This window comes from Girardinichthys multiradiatus, chromosome 8, assembly GCF_021462225.1.
Source record: "Girardinichthys multiradiatus isolate DD_20200921_A chromosome 8, DD_fGirMul_XY1, whole genome shotgun sequence".
In the NCBI taxonomy this organism is placed as follows: domain Eukaryota; kingdom Metazoa; phylum Chordata; class Actinopteri; order Cyprinodontiformes; family Goodeidae; genus Girardinichthys; species Girardinichthys multiradiatus.
The window spans coordinates 35,134,727-35,154,556 of record NC_061801.1 but is presented as its reverse complement, the minus strand read 5'-3'; the positions used below and the strand labels follow the sequence as shown (position 1 = coordinate 35,154,556).

Here is a 19,830-nt window from a genome sequence, read left to right as displayed (position 1 = left end):
ACTCATAATGATTTATTAAAACACAGCTTGTAAATTTTGTTCTATTTGTGAAAACACAAAACAAAATTTCAAGGATTCTTGTTATTAGGTCCATTTACACCGATTTGTGAAAACGGCAATAAATAATGCATTCCTCACTTTAATATTTCTCACTTCCTAAATGGATCGGTTCTACGTGTTTCCTCCAGACTTTTCTTCTTCATCCTTGCTCTTTTTCAGCATATTATAACAGGTGATTCCAATGTTTAACAAACTAAATGGAATGAATCTTAGTGGCTATATTCTGGTGAGTTTCCACACACTAATAGCTCTGATATTTTTTCAACTGCAGACACAAAGATTGACTTTGCCATGCTGTCTTCATTGACCCATAACTTGCCTTCTGGGCAATGTAGAACACAACATGAAGTGTTCTATGATGCATTATAGCTGAGATGTGAATGATGCAAAATGTTTTATGTCATTGTTCTTCCAATGGTTTAAAGTTATTTAAAGCTAAAAGTGTTGAAACTTTAGTTTCTGTCAGGTGCGGTGTAACGGAGGACCCCGGAATGCAGGCGGACAGGAAGCATAGGTGGTGAGTAAATGGTTTAATAAATAAAACTTACTTTGGAAGGTGGTGGCAAAAACAGGCATGGAAAGGCTTGGCATGAACAGCATGAACTGACTGAACACGGAGTGACATGATTTAAAATGTTTCCTCGAGGAATGAACAGAACGAAGGTGTATAAATGGAGCATGGTACAGGTGAAAAACAAAACTGATCAACATGGTACAGGTGGACCAAGTGAGGCTAATTGTAAACAGACAAGAGAGAACAAAACGTGACTGGAGCAAATCAGAAATTCAAGGATACAAACTAATCAGGAAGACATAACGTAATAATAATAATAAGAATAACTTGAACCCAAACAAAGACCCAAACACCCTCAAATCATGACAGTTTCCTCAGCTGCACCTGAACCACGAAGAGTCAACTTTTTCCAAAATGTCTCAGTCACACTTATGTCATACTCAAATTTAAAGACAAGCAATCATTTTACAAAGGGTGAGCAAAGTTTACAGAAGGCAATAACTGGATGAGCTGTTTTTTATTAAAAGGTTTTGGGTCACTTGCATGCTCACCGCCAGAGACTCTAGGAACACTAAATAAAAACATCTCATAAACAGACTGGCTAAAAATGAACAAGTTATTCTTGTGGTTTCTTATAACCAGGCTTTATCCAACAATGCTGTTCAAGTTTTGGTCCCAAACTTGTGCCAAAATTAAATCCAGTTCTTTTAGTTTCCAAAGATTTGTTAAATCAAAAGCTTGGCATGGGGTTATATATGATGAAGATAAGCTCTTCTCTAACAGTGTTTAATGGGGACCTATTATGCAAAATTCACTTTTTGATTGTTTTTATACTTCCATTTGGGTCTCGAATGCTATAAAGGAATGTTTTACTTTTTCTAGAAAACGCAGGGTTTCAATAGCTGTGTAATTGTGACCTCACAATTACACTGGCAGCTAGCAACATTACCTGAGTCCTGCCCCTTACTAGCAAATGAAGCGGAGCTCCACCCACTTGATTTTCAGTAGAGGATCACGTCTGGCCAGCTGGTTTTCCATTACCAGGGAAAACCAGCATGTAAGAATTGCTGGGTCGCCGATAGATACAGCTAATTTGCATAAAAGTGACAAAGCCCTATAACAACTCATTCTGAAAGGAGCTCAAAAAAAGGGGAAACTGAGGAGGTGAAATTTCATTATATGAGAATGACTTAGTGCAACAAATTTTATTAACATGTTTTGTATAGCCCATAGGCCTATCCCAAATGTTTAAAAGGAAGTATAATAGGTTGTCACTTTAAGGCATTTACACCTGTTGGGGCATTTCTCTAAGGTCTGACTTCTTTACACGAAGAGAAGCCGAAATGAGCCATTTTACAAACAACATTAGTTAATGTTTACGGTAAGGAAGGCAAATACAATTAGAGAGTCATGTTTTCCATTAACTGTAAATGAGAGAAACATGCCTTCTGGGGCTGCACAGACTTAATAAATCATGCACTGGCGATAATATATACCATTAAGGTGCTTCCATCATTTAGCATCTACAGCACTGTTGTCTGAGTTAGGTGTGGACATCCACTGTAGTGAGACACCACCTATCAGGTTACATATTCTTTCAAAGTTCAAACTGGAAAGGTTTTTGAATTGAACATTTTGATGTTTTGTCACATCTAAATCAAACCCCATACAGTTATGTGATAAGACCAACACAAAGTAGAGAAGAATTGCCAAGTGGAAGTCAATGTGTTATAGAACTACCTTTCATTGCAGTTAACAGCTTCAAGTCTTTTAGGATGTGTTTCTACCAGCTCCATCAGATCAGATTCAAAATGTCTATGAACATCAGTTTCTCATCAGTCTTTAGAGTCACAGATTCTTCATTGGATTTAGCTCCGGGCTTTGATTAGACCATTCTAATACATGAATCTGCTTTGATTTAAACCATTGTAGCTCTGGTTGTATGTTTATGGTCATTGCCCTGCTGACCATGGAAGCTTCTGCTGCAGTCACAGGTTTATACAGCCTCTAATAGGCTTTCTTTCAGGATTACGTTGTATTTAGCTCCATCCTTTTGTTCTTTCCGGTGAAAATGATAATGATAAACAAATCAGTTATTTTTGACTTTTTCGTGTTAAAGATGTCAAAATATGTTTAAATTAATAGGGAGCATTTTATTTTTAGGTATCAAAGTAAAGCGGGCTAAAAACATACACTCACCAACCACTTTATTAGGTACACCTTGCTAGTACCGGGTTGGACTCCCTTTTGCCTTCAGAACTGCGTTAATCCTCCGTGGCATAGATTCAACAAGGTACTGGAAACATTCCTCAGAGAGTTTGGTCCATATTGACATGATAGCATTACACAGATGCTGCAGATTTGTCGGCAGCACATCCATGATGTGACTCTCCTGGTCCACCACATCCCAAAGGTGCTCTATTGGATTGAGACCTGGTGACTGTGGAGGCCATTTGAGTACCGTGAACTTATTCTCATGTTCAAGAAACCAGTCTGAGATGATTCGTGCTTAATGACATGGCGCGTTATCCTGCTGGAAGTAACCATCAGTAGATGGGTACACAGTGGTCATAAAGGGATGGACATGGTCAGCAACAATACTCAGGTAGGCTGTGGCGTTGACACGATGCTCAATTGGTACTAAGGGGCCTAAAGTGTGCCAAGAAAATATCCCCCACACCATTACACCACCACCAGCCTGAACCGTTGAGACAAGGCAGGATGGATCCATGCTTTCATGTTGTTGATGCCAAATTCTGACCCTACCATCTGAATGTTGCAGCAGAAATCGAGACTCATCAGACCAGGCAACGCTTTCCAATCTTCTATTGTCCAATTTTGGTGAGCCTGTGCAAATTGTAGCCTCAGTTTCCTGTTTTTAGCTGACAGGAGTGGCACTTGGTGTGGTCTTCTGCTGCTGTAGCCCATCCGTCTCAAGGTCCGACGTGTTGTGTGTTCAGAGATGCTCTTCTGCATGTCTGTGTTGTAACTAGTGGTTATTTGAGTTACCGTTGCCTTTCTATCAGCTCGAACCAGTCTTGCCATTCTCCTCTGACCTCTGGCATCAACAAGGCATTTACGCCCACAGAACTGCCCCTCACTGAATAATTTCTTTTTCCTGACCATTCTCTGTAAACCCTAGAGATGGTAGTGCATGAAAATCCCAATAGATCAGCAGTTTCTGAAATACTCAGACCAGCCCGTCTGGCACCAACAACCGTGCCACATTCAAAGTCACTTAAATCACCTTTCTTCCCCATTCTGATGCTCGATTTAAACTGCAGCAGATTGTCTTGACCATGTCTACATACCTAAATGCATTGAGTTGCAGCCGTGTGACTGGCTGATTAGAAATTTGCGTTAACGAGCAGTTGGACAGGTGTACCTAATAAAGTGGCCGGTGAGTGTATGCACACAATGTTAAAAACCTTATATCATTTTCTTTCCACTTCACAGTTATGCCCTACTTTGTGTTGGTTTATCACATTACTTCTATCACAAAATCTGTGTTAAATTACACTGAAATCTGGGGTTTCTTTGCAACAAAATGTGGGAAGGTTTAAAGTGTATAAATATAAGGCAAAATTAGGTTGCTGCTTGAGGCCTCACCTGAGGGCTGATGCTGGGGCCGTAACCCATGCCAGGTGAGTTCATGGAGTGTGGCCCCATGGGTGAGCTAATGACTGAGAAGGGTGAGGTGAGGCCGTTCATTGGCGAACTCAAGGTGCTGATCGGAGAATGGAGAGAGCCAGAGGGCCCCATGGAGGTGGGGCTCAGCAAGGATGGGTGCATTCCACGATGGGAAGTAGGCGAGCCTAAGGGCGAGGAGGTCAAGTGTCCTGAAGAATCTGGTTGGAAAAAATAAAAAGGAATATTGTTAAGAAAGATCACAGAATCAAGATACGTTTTGTGGTAAAGCTTTGTAAACCCTGAAGCACCATAAATGCATATATTCCTATAAAATCCATAATTATCTGTTTTCATGAGCACCCTCAGAATATAATTACAGCTTTTCTTGACCACAGCTGTTGGCAAAAAGAGTCTAGCACATCTGCTAAAGTGTGAAAGCAGGTGTAAACTCTGGGCACTGTCCAGGAAAAACTGACCATTTAACAAAAACACCTCAAACTATTTTAACGGGATTTCTTCATAGAGGAAAAGGTGCTCAAACTAACATGAGTGCCAAGTGGGAATTTGCAATGTCTCCACAGTCGCTCTGCTGCTCTCTCTGGTTCTGTCCCTCAAACTTCAAAAGTGCTTCCCTCTGGAATGCAGGAGGTCAGCAGGCAGAACAAACCTACTGTATAATGCATGTGGCCGATGAGTAGGGTTGTAGACCCGGGAGAACGGAAAAACATGACCTTGCAGCACAACCCAAGAGAAAACCTGCAGCAGGTTTGTAGACAGAGATGGTGATAGAGCTAAGGTCATGTATGCAAGAGCTCATCTGACTTCAAAACCTAGTCTTTAACTTGACTTAGCGGGCTTTTTATTACTCAGCTGTCAACACAGAGATCTAAGACAGACGACACAATGATATCGAAAATATTGGAAAACTTCCATTCTTTTTTGCCTTATTTTTCAGTGTTGCTGTTCAGGCTATTTCCTCATCTCTGCTTCCATCCCACATTTCCTAAAGCAGTTTACTTTTAATGGTGTTTTTGCAAAAAACAAATAAAGCATTTTCATTTAATGATTTGCAATTTTATGTTTTAAGGTGTAATAATACTAATAATATAACTTTTCTCATATGAAACATTTTATTTTAATTAGACGATAAAATAAACAAAAATTATTTGAACAGTGGTACTTTTAATTCTCATACTGTTAACTGCCTTGTGCATTACACATTTTACACTAGCATTCACAATTTGTCCACCAAGTAATCAAACTTGTCATATTTCAGACATTTATGTCACTAAAACAGATACACACATCTTTGCCTCCAGTGTGGCAGCAATAACTCAGTAATAACAATGCTTAATCTCCTGCTATGCTATCCTGTCCCCACTGATGAGGATACACTCACCTGGGCACACCACATGTCTTAATCTGACAGTGAAACTGATGGCATGACCTACTTTCTGATTAATTTGTCTCATAATCGTCTGGGCACTTAGGGCAATTATAGAGAAAATATTGCTCCCAAGCAGTCAGTTAAATCTTACATATGAAAAACACAAAACAAAACATCAATATCACTACCAAATTGATGTAGCCCATCTAGATACAGCAGAACACTGAATTCCACACCCATGACCCAATACTAATGCAATATTCAGGACAGGAGGGACTCAAACGCTACACACATATTTCAAAAATGGTACAGGACTTGAGGTTCCACAAATTCCTTACGTTCAGACTTCTGCAATATGCTTTTTTAATGTACCAGAATATGGGGCAAGACAGGAAACTCTGTGATAGCAGAATCACAAGAAAAATCTAAATAATCTAAAACTAATAGGTGAGAAGAGATGTATTATAACCACTGATTATAACTGAGTAGAACTTTTATCATACTCACATGTGCAATAATATAATGGCTAATCAAGCTCTACTCAGCACAAAAAAACAACTGGATACTTAAGTAAATTTAATCCCAATAGGGACACTACAGTATTTCTCTCACAGCACAACATTTTTGTCTATGCAGAACTGATACATGTGTGTTGGCTGTAAAGTGATTCATGGATACAAAAGAAGAAAGGGGGATCTATCTTGCATCTCCTGCCTGCGTTATGAGCACCATATTTAAGCATTCATACACACAATCACAATCAATAGAAGAAAAACAAACATTCCTTTTCATAAATGATTAACAACAGCTTCGCACATTCACGAATTAGTTCAGTCTTTAATCTCTAGACTGATGCACCATGAACTTCTATCTGATTACTTTTTCCTGTGTTCTCTAGAATGCGCCCACCCATATAATTCCTGAAAAAAATAAAACATGTAAAGGCTCTCCCTAACCCAGCAATTCCCACAGCTGTTCCTCCAATTGGGTTTTAATTCAGGCAGATAAAGTGAGCTGTGGTATTAGGGTTGCCATTCTGCCATTGTAGGGCTCAGCAGGAGATTGTGTGTGTGTGTGTGTCTGTCTGTGTGTGTGCTGGGGAGTGGGAGGGCTTAGCTGACAACAAGGCTCCACCTGGAGGGGGATGACAGAGACAGGTTGGGAGGTAATGCCAGCTGCTTATGTATCTTTTTCTTCCATTCATCCTTTTTGTCTTTCTTTTCTGTTTTTCCATTTTTCTTTAGGAGAACCTTTCTTCTCTCAAACATTTTTTTTCATGAGTGATGTTGAGTTGCAGTGTGGTGCAACTGGATGTGGACGGTCTAGTTTGGTAAAAGCTCTAAGATGAAAAAGCTTTCTCCAAGCCAAATGTGTTTGCCTGTGCTTGTGTGTTTGTATGTTTCTTCTTGTTGGAGATGGGTAAACAGTGTCGGATTACGGCTGGATATAAAGGACTGTGTCCTAATCCCAGGGATACTACAAGTTTCTTTCAACATCAAATGTCATACTTATCCAGAATCAAATATTTAGAGTACTCAGCATTTTTAGTCAATCATTAGTACAAATATGTTAACGCTAGCTTTTCAGCAGATATTTTTATAAAGACCCGGCTTTAATAATGAAACTGGCCTGAAAAAGAACAAGATGGATGGATGATGACGGGGTGCAAAGTCGAATAAATAAATAAGGATGGACGGATCGACGGTCTGACAGACAGACAGACAGACAGACAGACAGACAGACAGACAGACAGACAGACAGACAGACAGACAGACAGATAGATAGATAGATAGATAGATAGATAGATAGATAGATAGATAGATAGATAGATAGATAGATAGATAGATAGATAGATAGATAGATAGATAGATAGATAGATAGATAGATAGATAGATAGATGGATGTATGGATAGTGGCAAATACTTTTTCAGACTATGAATAAATCCTGTAATACATAACAAAGAAGAAAAGCGAGAGTGAAATTAAATACCACTAGACTAGGTTATGCAAAATAATAAAATGCATGAAGAAAACAAAGAAAAAAAATCAGATAGGAGCAGAAAGTTTGGGAACTGACAAAGAGATTGTCCCTGCTTTCCATTACAACCTGCAGAACTTACATCCCTCTCAAGAACCCAAAATCTCTGGCAGCAGTTTGCTCAATTAGGCAAACAGCATAAAATAAAAAACCTTCCAAAGATTAGATAACAGTTTGTCTGAAGCAAATTACTGTGTCACCACAGACGTGTCACCATAGAGGAAAAGCTGACTCTGGGTAAAACAGGAGCTGAAAAAGTATTTGTCGCCTGTAGCCGCAGTCTGTCAATTGCTCTAGATCGCTAGGCACAAAAAACGATAAGTGACAGCTACAAATAAGCAAATTAGGGCCCAATCTTCCTGGCAGGCGTAGACAAGAGCTCCCCTACTTATCGGCTCTCCACTTCATTCAAGTAATTCCCGTTTCTAAACAATAGCTCTCTCCCTCTTGCCTCCTTTGCTCTTTTGTTATGTTTTTGGATGTGATTACATGGAGGAAAACTGCCAATTCAAGCTCCTACTGTTCCAGGCTTGTGTGGTTAGAATGTGATAAATGAATAATGCAGATGAGAGCAGATAGCGAGATGAAAAGGAGACAGCATTCGACGTACAAACAGAAGCATGCGGCATTTCTTCCTACGCTGGAAACAACCTGTCTACACTCTTCTGCTAGAATGAGACTGATGCGATGGTGATTAATGACAACCTTTCAGAAAAATGACACTTGTGCAAAGCTGTTCAGGTTTGTTTGGAATGAAGTTGAAAGCAATGCCATGCCATGGCATGAGCTTTATTGTAGGAAGAAAGCAACGGCTTCAGGTGCGAGGTTTACAGCAAGCTTGGTATAAAATCTCTTTTCTGGGAATATTTTCAGCTGAATCAGCTTTGCTTGTTTAAACTTTGGCAATATCTTAAATATGTCGGTGGTGGATGGTGCAAACCTAATTTTGTTGTAAAATGTTGGCAGCATGTGCTAAACAAACTAGTCTTTGTGACTGCATTTGTGCAATATGTACTCATGGGACCTTTGGTTGCAGAAAGCATACTTTTTGTGCAATATACTGAAACAAATCATGGTATACTCATTTATATTCTGCCTCCTTTATCCTGATACCCAAAATAAAATGCACTTTGTGTAATTTCATCTCAGTATACATCTAGCTGTTCCATGAAGGAACAGCTAGATGTTGTCTAACAAAGTTAGACAACATTAGAACAAGCAGTATTTTAAGGCCAAGGAACACGGCAGGCAGGTCAGATGTAAAACTGTAACTTATGAACATAAAAAACCTCAAACACTGAGCAATTTACAAAGCACTATTCTTTTTATGAACAGAGGATGGCAAAACTGCAAAGTTACCAAGACATGGCCAACCACCTAAACTCACAAACCCAACAAGGCTGAAATTTATGATATGAAAGTATAAACAAGAATTAGAGCATTGATCAGAGAAGCAACCAAGAGGCCCAAGTTAACTCTGTATGAGCTGTAGATATCCAAAGCTCAGCTGGAATAATCTGTTGACACAATAACTTTTAGTCTTGAACTCAACATGTCTCGCCTTTATTGAAGAATGCAAAAAAGAAAACCATTACTGGGAGCAAGCTAGAAAGAGTTTCATGTAAAGGTTGACACAAGAATGTAGGTTATACAGCAAACATGTGGAACAAGGTGTTCTGGTCAGATAAGATAAAAAAATGGCTTTTGACCAATAAGCAAAAAATTATGTGTTGGTGGAAAACTAACACTGCCCACCATCCTGAACACGCCATCCCCACAGTAAAACATAGTGGAGGCAGTATCATGGTTCGCAGATGTTTTTCTTCAAAAAGGACAGGGAAGCTGGTCAGATTTAATGGAGAGATGGATGGAGCTTAATACAGGGCAATTCTGGAGGAACCCCTGCTAGAGACTGAGGTTCACCTTCTAGCAGTACAACAACCATAAATGTACAACCAGAGCAACATTGTAATGATTTAGATCAAAGCATTTTCATCTGTTAGAATGGTCTAGTCCAAACCTACCTTAAACTGAGAATCTGGAGCAAGACTTGAAAATGTATGTTCAAAGATGCTCTCCATCCACTTTGATTGAGCTTCTGCTATTTTGCAAAGAATACAATTCTGGATGGATACATTGGATACAATTCTAGTCTGTAGATGTGAAAAGATGGTAGATATACACCCCAAAAGACTCACACCTTGTGTTTTCAGCAAGAGGTGGTTTTAAAAAATACTGACTAAATGCAAGTCACACTTTTCAGATTTGTTTTTGCAAAAATCGTTTTAAACCATGTTCTATTTTCCTTTCAGTTAACAGTTAGGCACACCTTGTGTTGGTCTATTACGTACAATCCCAATAATGTTTGAGGTTTTAACATGAAAAAAGTTAAAACATTTCCTTAGTTATGTAAGACAGGTAATTAGTTAAGTTGGATTTTTAACAATTGACCTTGTAGCTCTAAAAAAAGAGAGAAGAGTAAAATGTTGCTTACACTAAAAGACAGATTCTGCAGAGTTCTGCAGAGCCATGGCAGAATTTTCTATGGCGCGCATAAGCTGGAGTTGTCTTTGCCACTAGCAGTGGACAATACATTATAAAAAGAAAGGATACCTTATGTTTGGTAACTGGGAGTTTCTTTTAAAAAAAACACATTTATAACTTGGAGCAGATAGACTAAAGGATACTTGTTTTTAATTCAAGGCAAATTCTCTTCCTCTATTTGTTATCTACTTATGGAACAGCTGAGACATTGCAAAAAAAAAAAAGAGAGTAAGCTCGTAAATCCCTGCAAATCACACACTTTGTGTCCAGCTGCCATCCTGAAGCTGAGGTGCTTAACCTTGATTAGTGGAATTGACACTCCATAGGCAGTGGTCATAATGCTTTGCATATTGTGTGATGATCTTCATGCATGCAGATTTAGGTTAATCCCACACTGTCCAATCATCACATTCCCCCGAGACTCTAAGATGCTAACCAAAGTAACACACGTGCATACAAACATCCAAATGGTGCTATGTAGGCCCTCGCACAGACACTTTATTTTCTATACCACCTTGCGGGGGTGGAGGTTGGGGGAGCATAAGAAATGAAAGATCAGCAAAACCATATTTCATGCGCTTAGTTGGCCATACATCCACACAGCAGTTTAACAGCAAACTCCAACAGGAAGAAAACTTGATGAAAACCGCAATCTTTGTTTTCGCTTGTGATAATATTCACTGGGACATTTTAAGCGAGGCAGGTGAGTCACTTTTAGAAGCTTGCAGAACAGCACAGCACAGCCAGGATGAATCGTGAGTCATTAGCATTTCTCCGGATGTGTTCAGAGGAAGAAGAGAGAAGAAGGGAGGAGGAGAGGGGAAATATGTAGCAAAACACCCAAGAGATTCAGTTCGTTGCATAAAAAACGCCCAAAATAACACAATAGTCTGTGTAACAGCTTCATTTTCCAGAGTTTTTACTTCTGACGTCTGTATTACCATGACGACAGCAGGCTGATATTTCAATCTACCAGCTCAGTTGGTGGTTGCTTAGAAATTAGACCAATACTGAAAACCCTGCCATTGTCCGCATCCAACTATGTGCAGTGTCAACATGTTGTATTTGCATATCCATATGTGCTCATTACTGGTAACCGCTCATCTACTGTTTTGCACAGCATAAACAGACTAATCTGGTCCCTTCAGTGGAGATAGAGAGTGTAAATATCTGACTCTGAAGTGTTTACTCTGTGGACGGTGGGAGTGTGTGTATGAAAGGAGGAGAGAGTAATGACGGAAATAAGGAGAACGAAAGGCATCAGGTGACGTGCAGCATTTTCATGAGGTGTGGAAAAACAGGGCAAATATCTAATTTAACAGACTGCAGAAACATTTCACATACTGATCAGTTAAAACCTTATAACTACCTGCCTACCAGTGTGTTGGGCCCTCTTTTTGATGCCAAAACCACTCTGACCCATTAAAGCATGAGTTTAAAGCATAGAAAAATGTAAAATACTCTGATAAAGTATAAAGTATAACTCTATATTTTGAAGTGTAGTTTCTAGTGTTTCAGAGAGAGTCAGTTCTGTAACAAAGGGTTGTTCTGAGAAATGTCTTGTTTTATTTTCTAGAAACATTCTTTTGTACAGACATTTAAAATTTCAGAAAATTCAAAAGCATAAAAAAGATTCTAAATCTTAGTATTTGCAGTACATAACAGAAACAAGAATCAGCTAAAACCAGCATCAGCAGGTCAGAGCTTTACAAAATTTAAAATTGTTCCCAAAATGTCTGATGAGTGCATCTGTAAATGTAAATGTAAATGTAAATGAAATCTCTCATTAGAAAGAGAGATCACATTTCTCCTCTTTTAGATTACCATAATTGGCTCTGTGTTAATCCAGAATAGAATTTAAAATTCTCCTTCTCACATATAAAGCCCTTAATGATCTAGCTCCATCATACATCAGAGATCTGATTGTTCCATATGTTCCTAACAGAGCACTTCGTTCTCAGACTGCAGGTTTACTGGTGGTTCCTAGAGTCTCTAGAAGTAGAATGGGAGGCAGATCCTTTAGTTATCAGGCTCCTCTCCTGTGGAACCAGCTCCCAGTTTTAGTCCGTGAGGCAGACACCCTGGCTTAGGCTGCTGGATGACATAATTACCACTTTCCCTCAATCTTCTACATTCTCCTTGTACTCTCCAATTTTGCGTTATTTGCTGTTATTTCTTTTTTTAACATCTCTCTCTGTTCTTTCTTTACCTAGAAGCTACATCTGACCTGGCTCTGTGTTTAGTAGTGGCACCTTCCTGGAGAGGCACATCGGCCAAGCTTCTTCTGCCAACAACTTAATGCTCACCTTCTACAGATGACTCACTTGGCCCTGTCGTTCAGTGTTAACCCTGTCTCTCCTAGACATAGCTACTGGCTGAGCTGTATTGTAACTAACTGTATTTGCTCTCTTTCATATTCTAGACTAGAAAACTGGCTCAGAGTTAATCTGCTTAGCTGTTTTTCTCTCCTAGATGAAGCTATTAAAGGAGCTCCGCCATTAATGCTTTACTTTTATTTCCCATAGAAAGTACTCCTGAATCAGTGCTTCTGTGTTCTTTTTGTGTCTCTGCCCTGTTCTTTCAGACCCCCAGTGGGTCGTGGCAGATGGCCGCTCACACTGAGCCTGGTTCTGCTGGAGGTTTCTTCCTGTTAAAAAGGAGTTTTCCTTCCCACTGTCGCTATATGCCTGCTCAGTATCAGGGATTGCTGCAAAGTCAATGTAAGCAACTGCCCACTGTCGTTACATGCCCATCCAGAAGGAGTGAATGCTGTAAGTCACTAACTCGATGCAATCTGCTGGGTTTCCTGAAATAGAAAAACCTTTTAAACAATTTGAATAAAAAACTGAATTTGAATGCACTGTGTAAATGTATGCTCCTGACCTGAAATCTTTATGATTCAATTAAATTGACTTTGCCTTGAGAAAACGTGCTGTGAATTGGCGCTATGGAAATAAACTGAATTAAAATGAACTGAAATATTGTTTATCTCCCATTTTTAGGTGGACGTTACAAAAGCAATAAAAGTTCTGTTGAAGTTTAATTGAGTTTAATTGTGTTTTTACTGACATTTAACAATAATCATTCATTTGAGTCATTCCTCGTTAAACTGAAATTGTAGTCATCTGCCAAATCGTTAGGCTCTTCAGTAGTAAAACATTTCTCGCTGCATTTCGAAAAAATTTAAACAAAACAATTACAATCATATATACTATTTCATTGTTCAGTAATATATTCTGGCAGAAACCTGCACTTGAAATGTTGCAACTTGTTTTCTTGCAGAAAACAAATAGTACTCGATCATTAAAATGACACCCATGTTATTCTCACTTGCAATGGCAACCCACACTTATGTCAAAAATGTACTTTCACAAACTATTCAAGTAACACAAACATCCTTTTTTTGTTGTAAAGAATATTCTCTGTGGCTCTCTGTGTTCTCTACTTTATGAGCTTTTGATGATTTAGTGAGCTGAGCGGAAAAACAAAGTCAATACATAATAATGAGAGTTTTACTTCCTGTTTACACTACTAGACAACAATTTCAATTAATAGAACAGAATTAACTTTTTTTCGGGAAGGGTTTGACTAAACAGAAATAGAAGTCATTACGATGTTTTTTTCGCCATCCTACTTTTCGTAAACATCTCATGAAAATAAATCAAATGAAAATAAAGGATAACACATGCGGAAGCTGAACAGATGGGAAGAAATATTAATGCAAACCAATGCATGTAAAAACCTTGGAGGAACGAGGAGTTGCAGCTTGGAGATAACGATCGAGGTTTGAATAAATTCACATATAAATCTTGATGAAAACAAGGTTGTATTTTGCTGTCTGTGCTTTAATACTCTATAAAAGAAAGAAAAGTAACACCCTTCAAGTGCAAGTCTTTCTATTTACTTTAAATCCTCATAATGGTCAGAGGATTACAAAAAGTGCATAAAGGCAAGTGGTGATGAAGTTTGTAGGCGTTACCATAGTTCTTCCCATGATGAGATTTGACAGCTCTAATCAAAAGTAGCTTTCATGGCATCTGTCGAGGCCCCTATCTGCTGCCACCGTGAACCAACTTGTAGACTAAAAGAAAGAATGTGCAAGCAAACACATATGAAAGCCTTAATGTTGGATAGACAGAAAAGACAGAAAAGAACCCAAACAGGCCACCCATCATTTCACAGTAGGTGGGCCACTAACAGCCATCATTTGATACACTGTGTTGATATAACCCGAGTCTTTTTGCCTGCTGAAACAACTGCCCTCATTAAAGACTTAATTCTTTCCCTCCCACTGCTTTTTCTTTTACATTTTTCTGTCTCTTGTGGGCTTTTTTCCCCCTGTCTCTTCCCATTTTGCTTTCCTGCTAGCAAGCAGATGAAAGTGCCAGCTCCTGAGCCATGCCCGTGCCCTCAATGACTCTTAAGTGTCTGGAGCTGCAGCTCACCATGGGTCTGTGCCAGCTAAGCCACAGATTACTGGCACTTTTGCTAACTGTGAACCCAACTGCCAACACTCCGATCTGTTGATATGGCCTAATTGTTCTCTTTAGCTCACAGGTGATGCACCAACTCTTCCTGGTAGCGCTGAGTCTATGCCAGCCTATGGATAAAGTAGCAAAAGATTTGGCTGAACAAATGTTGTTTAAAGTAGCAGCCTGCACACTAATTGCACTGCTCACAGACTTAAAGACAAACATTATGAGGATGAGGATTAATGCATGTAGTCAAGCTATGTCTGAAGAAATTCTAAAAATGTATTCGAATAATAGAAAATGTTATGGGCTGCATCTTGATCTAGCAGTAACTAGGCATGAAGTATACAGTCATGGGAAATCTAAAATACACATGTTTGTTTTTATAGGACTTAAGAACAAAAACAGCAGCCTGGTGTAGCTACTTAAATGCACTTGCATAATTTTGAATAAGAAGTGTAATAAGAAAGTGTCTTTACAAGAAAGTGTCTGGGCAACTTGCAGGTCTGGAGGATACAGGTGCATGGAAACACAATGCCAAGATGAAAAGACATAAGCAATAACATTAGAGAATCAACTCTTGCTGAGGTCATTAATAGGGCAAGGTTTTTATAGTCATTCCCAATAAGTCTGAAGTGCCTCATTGTGAAAAACATAATTCAAGTGGAAAACATTTTAAAATGTTGCTTCTTAAGAATGGACATACCCATCATTCCCAAAAAGAGCTTAAATTTCCAAGGAAGACATAATGTATTATTTTTTCTGCAGCTGCAGGAGCAGGGCACCTCAAGCATAAACTCTTGTGTATATTTAACTATTCTACAGTTAAATCTGTCTGACAAGTAAAGTTTAAACTTAGCCATCGAACCTCACCTTAAATAGCCTCAAAGATGTGTAATGTTCTCTTCAAGACACCAATTACAGTAGACTGCTTTATTAGAACAGAAAACATTCACCTTTCTCGTCTTAGAGAGTGAGATCATTCATCATCTGATGAATCTAAACTAGCCAAAATATCATCCAGTGTGGACAAAAAGATTGTTTTGCAGAGAAGAAAATGCAGTATATGGATGAAAGACAGCCGGCGTGGTCAAATTATTACACTAGCTGTGCTTTGGTCAGCAGCTAATGTCCTCAGTAGCTGACAATGAAATTTGATCAAAGAGGTGGTGTGACGCCAAAATTACCAGGGCAACCCATGGAGCAGCTGTCAAGAGAATAAGATTCTTCTTCTTAAAATGACAGCTTAACAAGTAGCAAGCAAACAGTCAAACAGTCTTAATGCTTGAGAGGCTTTTTGAATAACTTTAGATAGATCCACTATCTTATTTTGTGGAAGCCTATCATTAAATGAAAGCTACTTTAATACACCAATCAGCTGTAACAATTAGAACAGAGGTGGAGTAAAAACACTATCTTATTTCTTAATCATGGGAAGAATGGAATAAGGTGGCCTGGTCAGAAGAATAAATGGGGAACAGAAGGCAACATGCGGAGGACGTTTGATGCTCTTGATAATGTTCTGCTATGAAATTATGGGTCCTGTATCCCCTTATAGATGGTCAATACCAATTAGCATCATACCTGTTTAGTTGTGATAACAGCCAAGATGGTGTATGAATACAACAAATGTTAGTTGATACATGTGTCTCCCATAATTATGTTACTATTGGATGTTAATTGAAGCCACCTAGTGGTCAGAGTGTAAACTACACTTGCTACATGGAAGTGGAGGTTTGCAATGGGCAGACCACATGTTATCTGACAGATAAACTCAGCAAATACTCTTAAACCTGAATTAGGTTGAGCAATAAAAACTATACTTTGACATTTAAGGTCTTCTACAACTGATGTATCATAATAGACATGTGACTAAATCCTAAAAGGTGTTTCTGATTTTGGGTCTGAAGCTTTTTAACGACAACAGGCAATTAAAGAATGAAAATAAATAATGCTAGTAATTATTAATAATATGTACAATTTGTGTATAATTGTAGATATTGTAAATTGTGCATGATTTCCATTATACAATGCTGAATCAAAGAATTACTTTAGATTACGAAAAAGAATCTATAAATAATGATGATTCAACAATTTATTACATAAGTACATACCCTAATACAATATTTTTTCTATTGTGAAAGAAGGAATAAAGGTACTTGAAATGATTTTTTTTGTTTTGTTTTTAGCTGTATTTGAAACACTTAAAAAACTGATTGCTGTTTAAAAATGTATGTTAAAGTTCAATGTTTAACACTAATGTCTTATTGCAAATAAGGGCTAGAAGTTCATCAGACTGCAGCAAAGGACTTGTGCGGTATTTAGCCGAATTTGAAACACTGTAATGATAAAAAAGCAATGGTTGTTTAAAAACATATTTTAAATAAATTTCAAAGTCTTGTTTGAGCAATAGCAGCATTAATAAAAACATTAATGGTGTATTCACACCAGGAAAGTCCTTTGAACTGCTTGTTTGGTCTGGACCAAATGCAGAAGGGGATTTTTTTTCATTTGGTGTGGTTTGTTTTGACATTGTACTTTTTCCAAGTGAACAAAGCCACGCTTGGTGACAATCATTGCTGCCAACAACTGTTGCGTGCAGCGCCTCTGTTCTACATATTTGTGTTGTTATTTGTGAGGGTAAAGAGCAGGTCATTCAACACAGATTTTGCGACTATCAAGATATAATCTTGGAATACCTTTGGAGAATGCTTGCTGCAAGCCAAAGGAGATGATGTGCTCTACATGCCCTGTCCCACAACACTCCAGTAGCAGCATTTCAAAGCAACAAACAGCTGATCAGGTATGATTTCAGGAAACAAACTCTGGTCTATTTAAAGTGGATCAAAAGTATTAGGTGTGAATACATCCTGACATACTGTGATTGAAAGGTTTGTTTCATTTTCCAATTGCCTAGTGTCACTAATCAGTATCATACCTGCACTTACATTAATGGTAGGTGCAATGTTCAAATTAATAATCTTTAATTTATTTAACATCAGATTTTTTGTACAATTGGATATACATTCTGGCATTAAGGGTATATGGGTGTATGGATGCATTATTGTAGGCGCCCTGATGGCTGTGGCCTCTTTAAGCAGAAAAATTAACAAAAATGGTTAAGGAGAAGCAAAAATGGAGAAGAACAACTACAAACAGGAGGTGTTGACTTGGTCTAAAAATATCCCAGATCTAAATTCAATGAAACTGGACAAACAAATGCAATCTATGGACCTTTCAACTTGCAGCTAGGGCTGCATGGTGGTGCAGTTGGTAGCACTGTTGCCTTGCAGCAAGAAGGTCCTGGGTTCAACTCATGGCTGACTCCTTGCTCCTGCAATGGACTGGCAACCTGCCCAGGGTGTACCCTGCCTCCTGCCTGTAGACTGCTGGCAATAGGCATCAGCTTCCCCATGACCCACTATGGTATAGAAAATGATTGATCTCCTGCTAACATATTGGTTTCTGATTACACATCTCAGCTTCAGGAATCTCATGGAGTCCATGCCTCAGTAGGCCAGGGCTTTTTGACAGCAAAAAGCGAAGCTGAACATTAGGCAGATGGTGATAATGTTCTATTTAATTGGTACTTCTTGCATAGATACTTCTAAGACACTCTAGGATGTTAGGCCCAGCTCTGCTTTTTAGATTCTTGCAGCTCTAGAACTGCAAAACTGAATGGAAGCTGGCTTATCAAACATCCTATTTGGTTGAGCTGAGATACAGAAATCACAACACAGGCCCTTCTTTGCTCCGCTCATTGCCAAGATACACTTGACAGCACACAGCTGAGCCTAAACATAAAGAGATCATAACGTGAGCAAAAACACAACCTTGGGTGTTTTCAGTAACAGCTAGATGCAATCTGATTCCTACTTTATATTACCTTCACACTTCCATGTTGCCAGATAGTTTAGGTTTGCCAAAAAAGTTTAAAAGGGCATGGGATGCACTCCCTGTTTTAAGCAAATATTAATATATTGCAAGGTCACCATTATGAACAGAAAGGTAAATGACACATTGATGTTCTGAAAAAGGCAGTCATTACTTTTTTTTTTAAGCAATAACAACTGTGTGAAGAAGAACAATTACTACAGAGAGATGTGTCTTCTTTTGACTGTGTGCTTTTAGAGTCTCTTTTAGAGATTAATTATGCCAGTTAAAAGGCTGTGGTTGATTGGCCACTTATGTGTGTATGACACAAGCAGTAAAAAACCATCACAAAACTCCAAGTACCACAGTTAAGCTCTGCAACAACACCTATTGCCTACAGACAGTTTAGTTCATACCTATCAGTCTGAGTTTAGGACGAACCCCAGTACAGAAACAGCTCTGTTCAACGATAAAAATGATTTTGACAACTATTAACTTCCTATTCCTGTTGTGCATTTCAGATTTTGATACTGATATTTCACACTTTTTTATACTGTATGTGACCATACTTGTATTTTCAATCTCTATATGTTTGTTTTGTTTTGTATTATCAGTACCTTCACTTTTAAAATTTACTTTTAAAATACATTGCATTTGTGATTATTTTATGCAATTTTTTCTTTAAATGAAGCAGACCTGACTCGACTTAATGTGTGAGTTTGATTGCGTAAAACACCTGGATTGAGCCCAGGGCAGATGTTGTCAGAAAAAAAGGGCCTCTTCTACTGAAACCTAGGAGCACTGTGGGAAGCATATATATTTAGATAGTCACTGTTGTCTTGTACAAACTTGCACAGGCTTTCATGTGATTTAGAAGATTAAATCCATTTCAGTTTTTGTCATTTCAGACACAAGGAGCTGGATCACATTTAGTATTTGGAGAATCATCAGAGGCTTCTTTTTAAATGGTTGAAATTTATGAGTGCTTTACAACATATCACCTCACTCATTACTTTCATTTTATAATCTACTTTTTTTATAATTATTGTTTGGTGATAAGCTGTGAGATGGTTGTCTGTTTGTAATGAATACCAAATGGAGAATGCTCTGGCTACTGGCTCTGGACCTTTAACAAAACACAAGATAAGGACACAGAGGAGGATAGACATTGATTGATCAATGGATGGGCACATTAAATGAAAGATGGAAAGTTTAATAAATGGGGCAAAAAAGGCTGAAATATGTAATGACAAAAAGAAGAAAGGAGCAGGAAAGAGAAAGCTCAAAATCATGGGGCCTTTGGGAAGGGGAT

General features: G+C 38.5%; 1 protein-coding gene across 2 annotated transcripts in view; it reads right to left on the bottom strand.

The window, feature by feature from the left end:
* Nucleotides 1–19,830, bottom strand: part of rxraa (retinoid X receptor, alpha a) — a 156,573-nt gene that overhangs the window by 61,804 nt on the left and 74,939 nt on the right. For both annotated transcript variants that reach the window (XM_047372393.1, XM_047372394.1), the window contains exon 3: nt 4,184–4,422. In XM_047372393.1, coding sequence (XP_047228349.1) covers nt 4,184–4,422 — 239 coding nt within the window. The remainder of the gene's footprint in view (nt 1–4,183; nt 4,423–19,830) is intronic.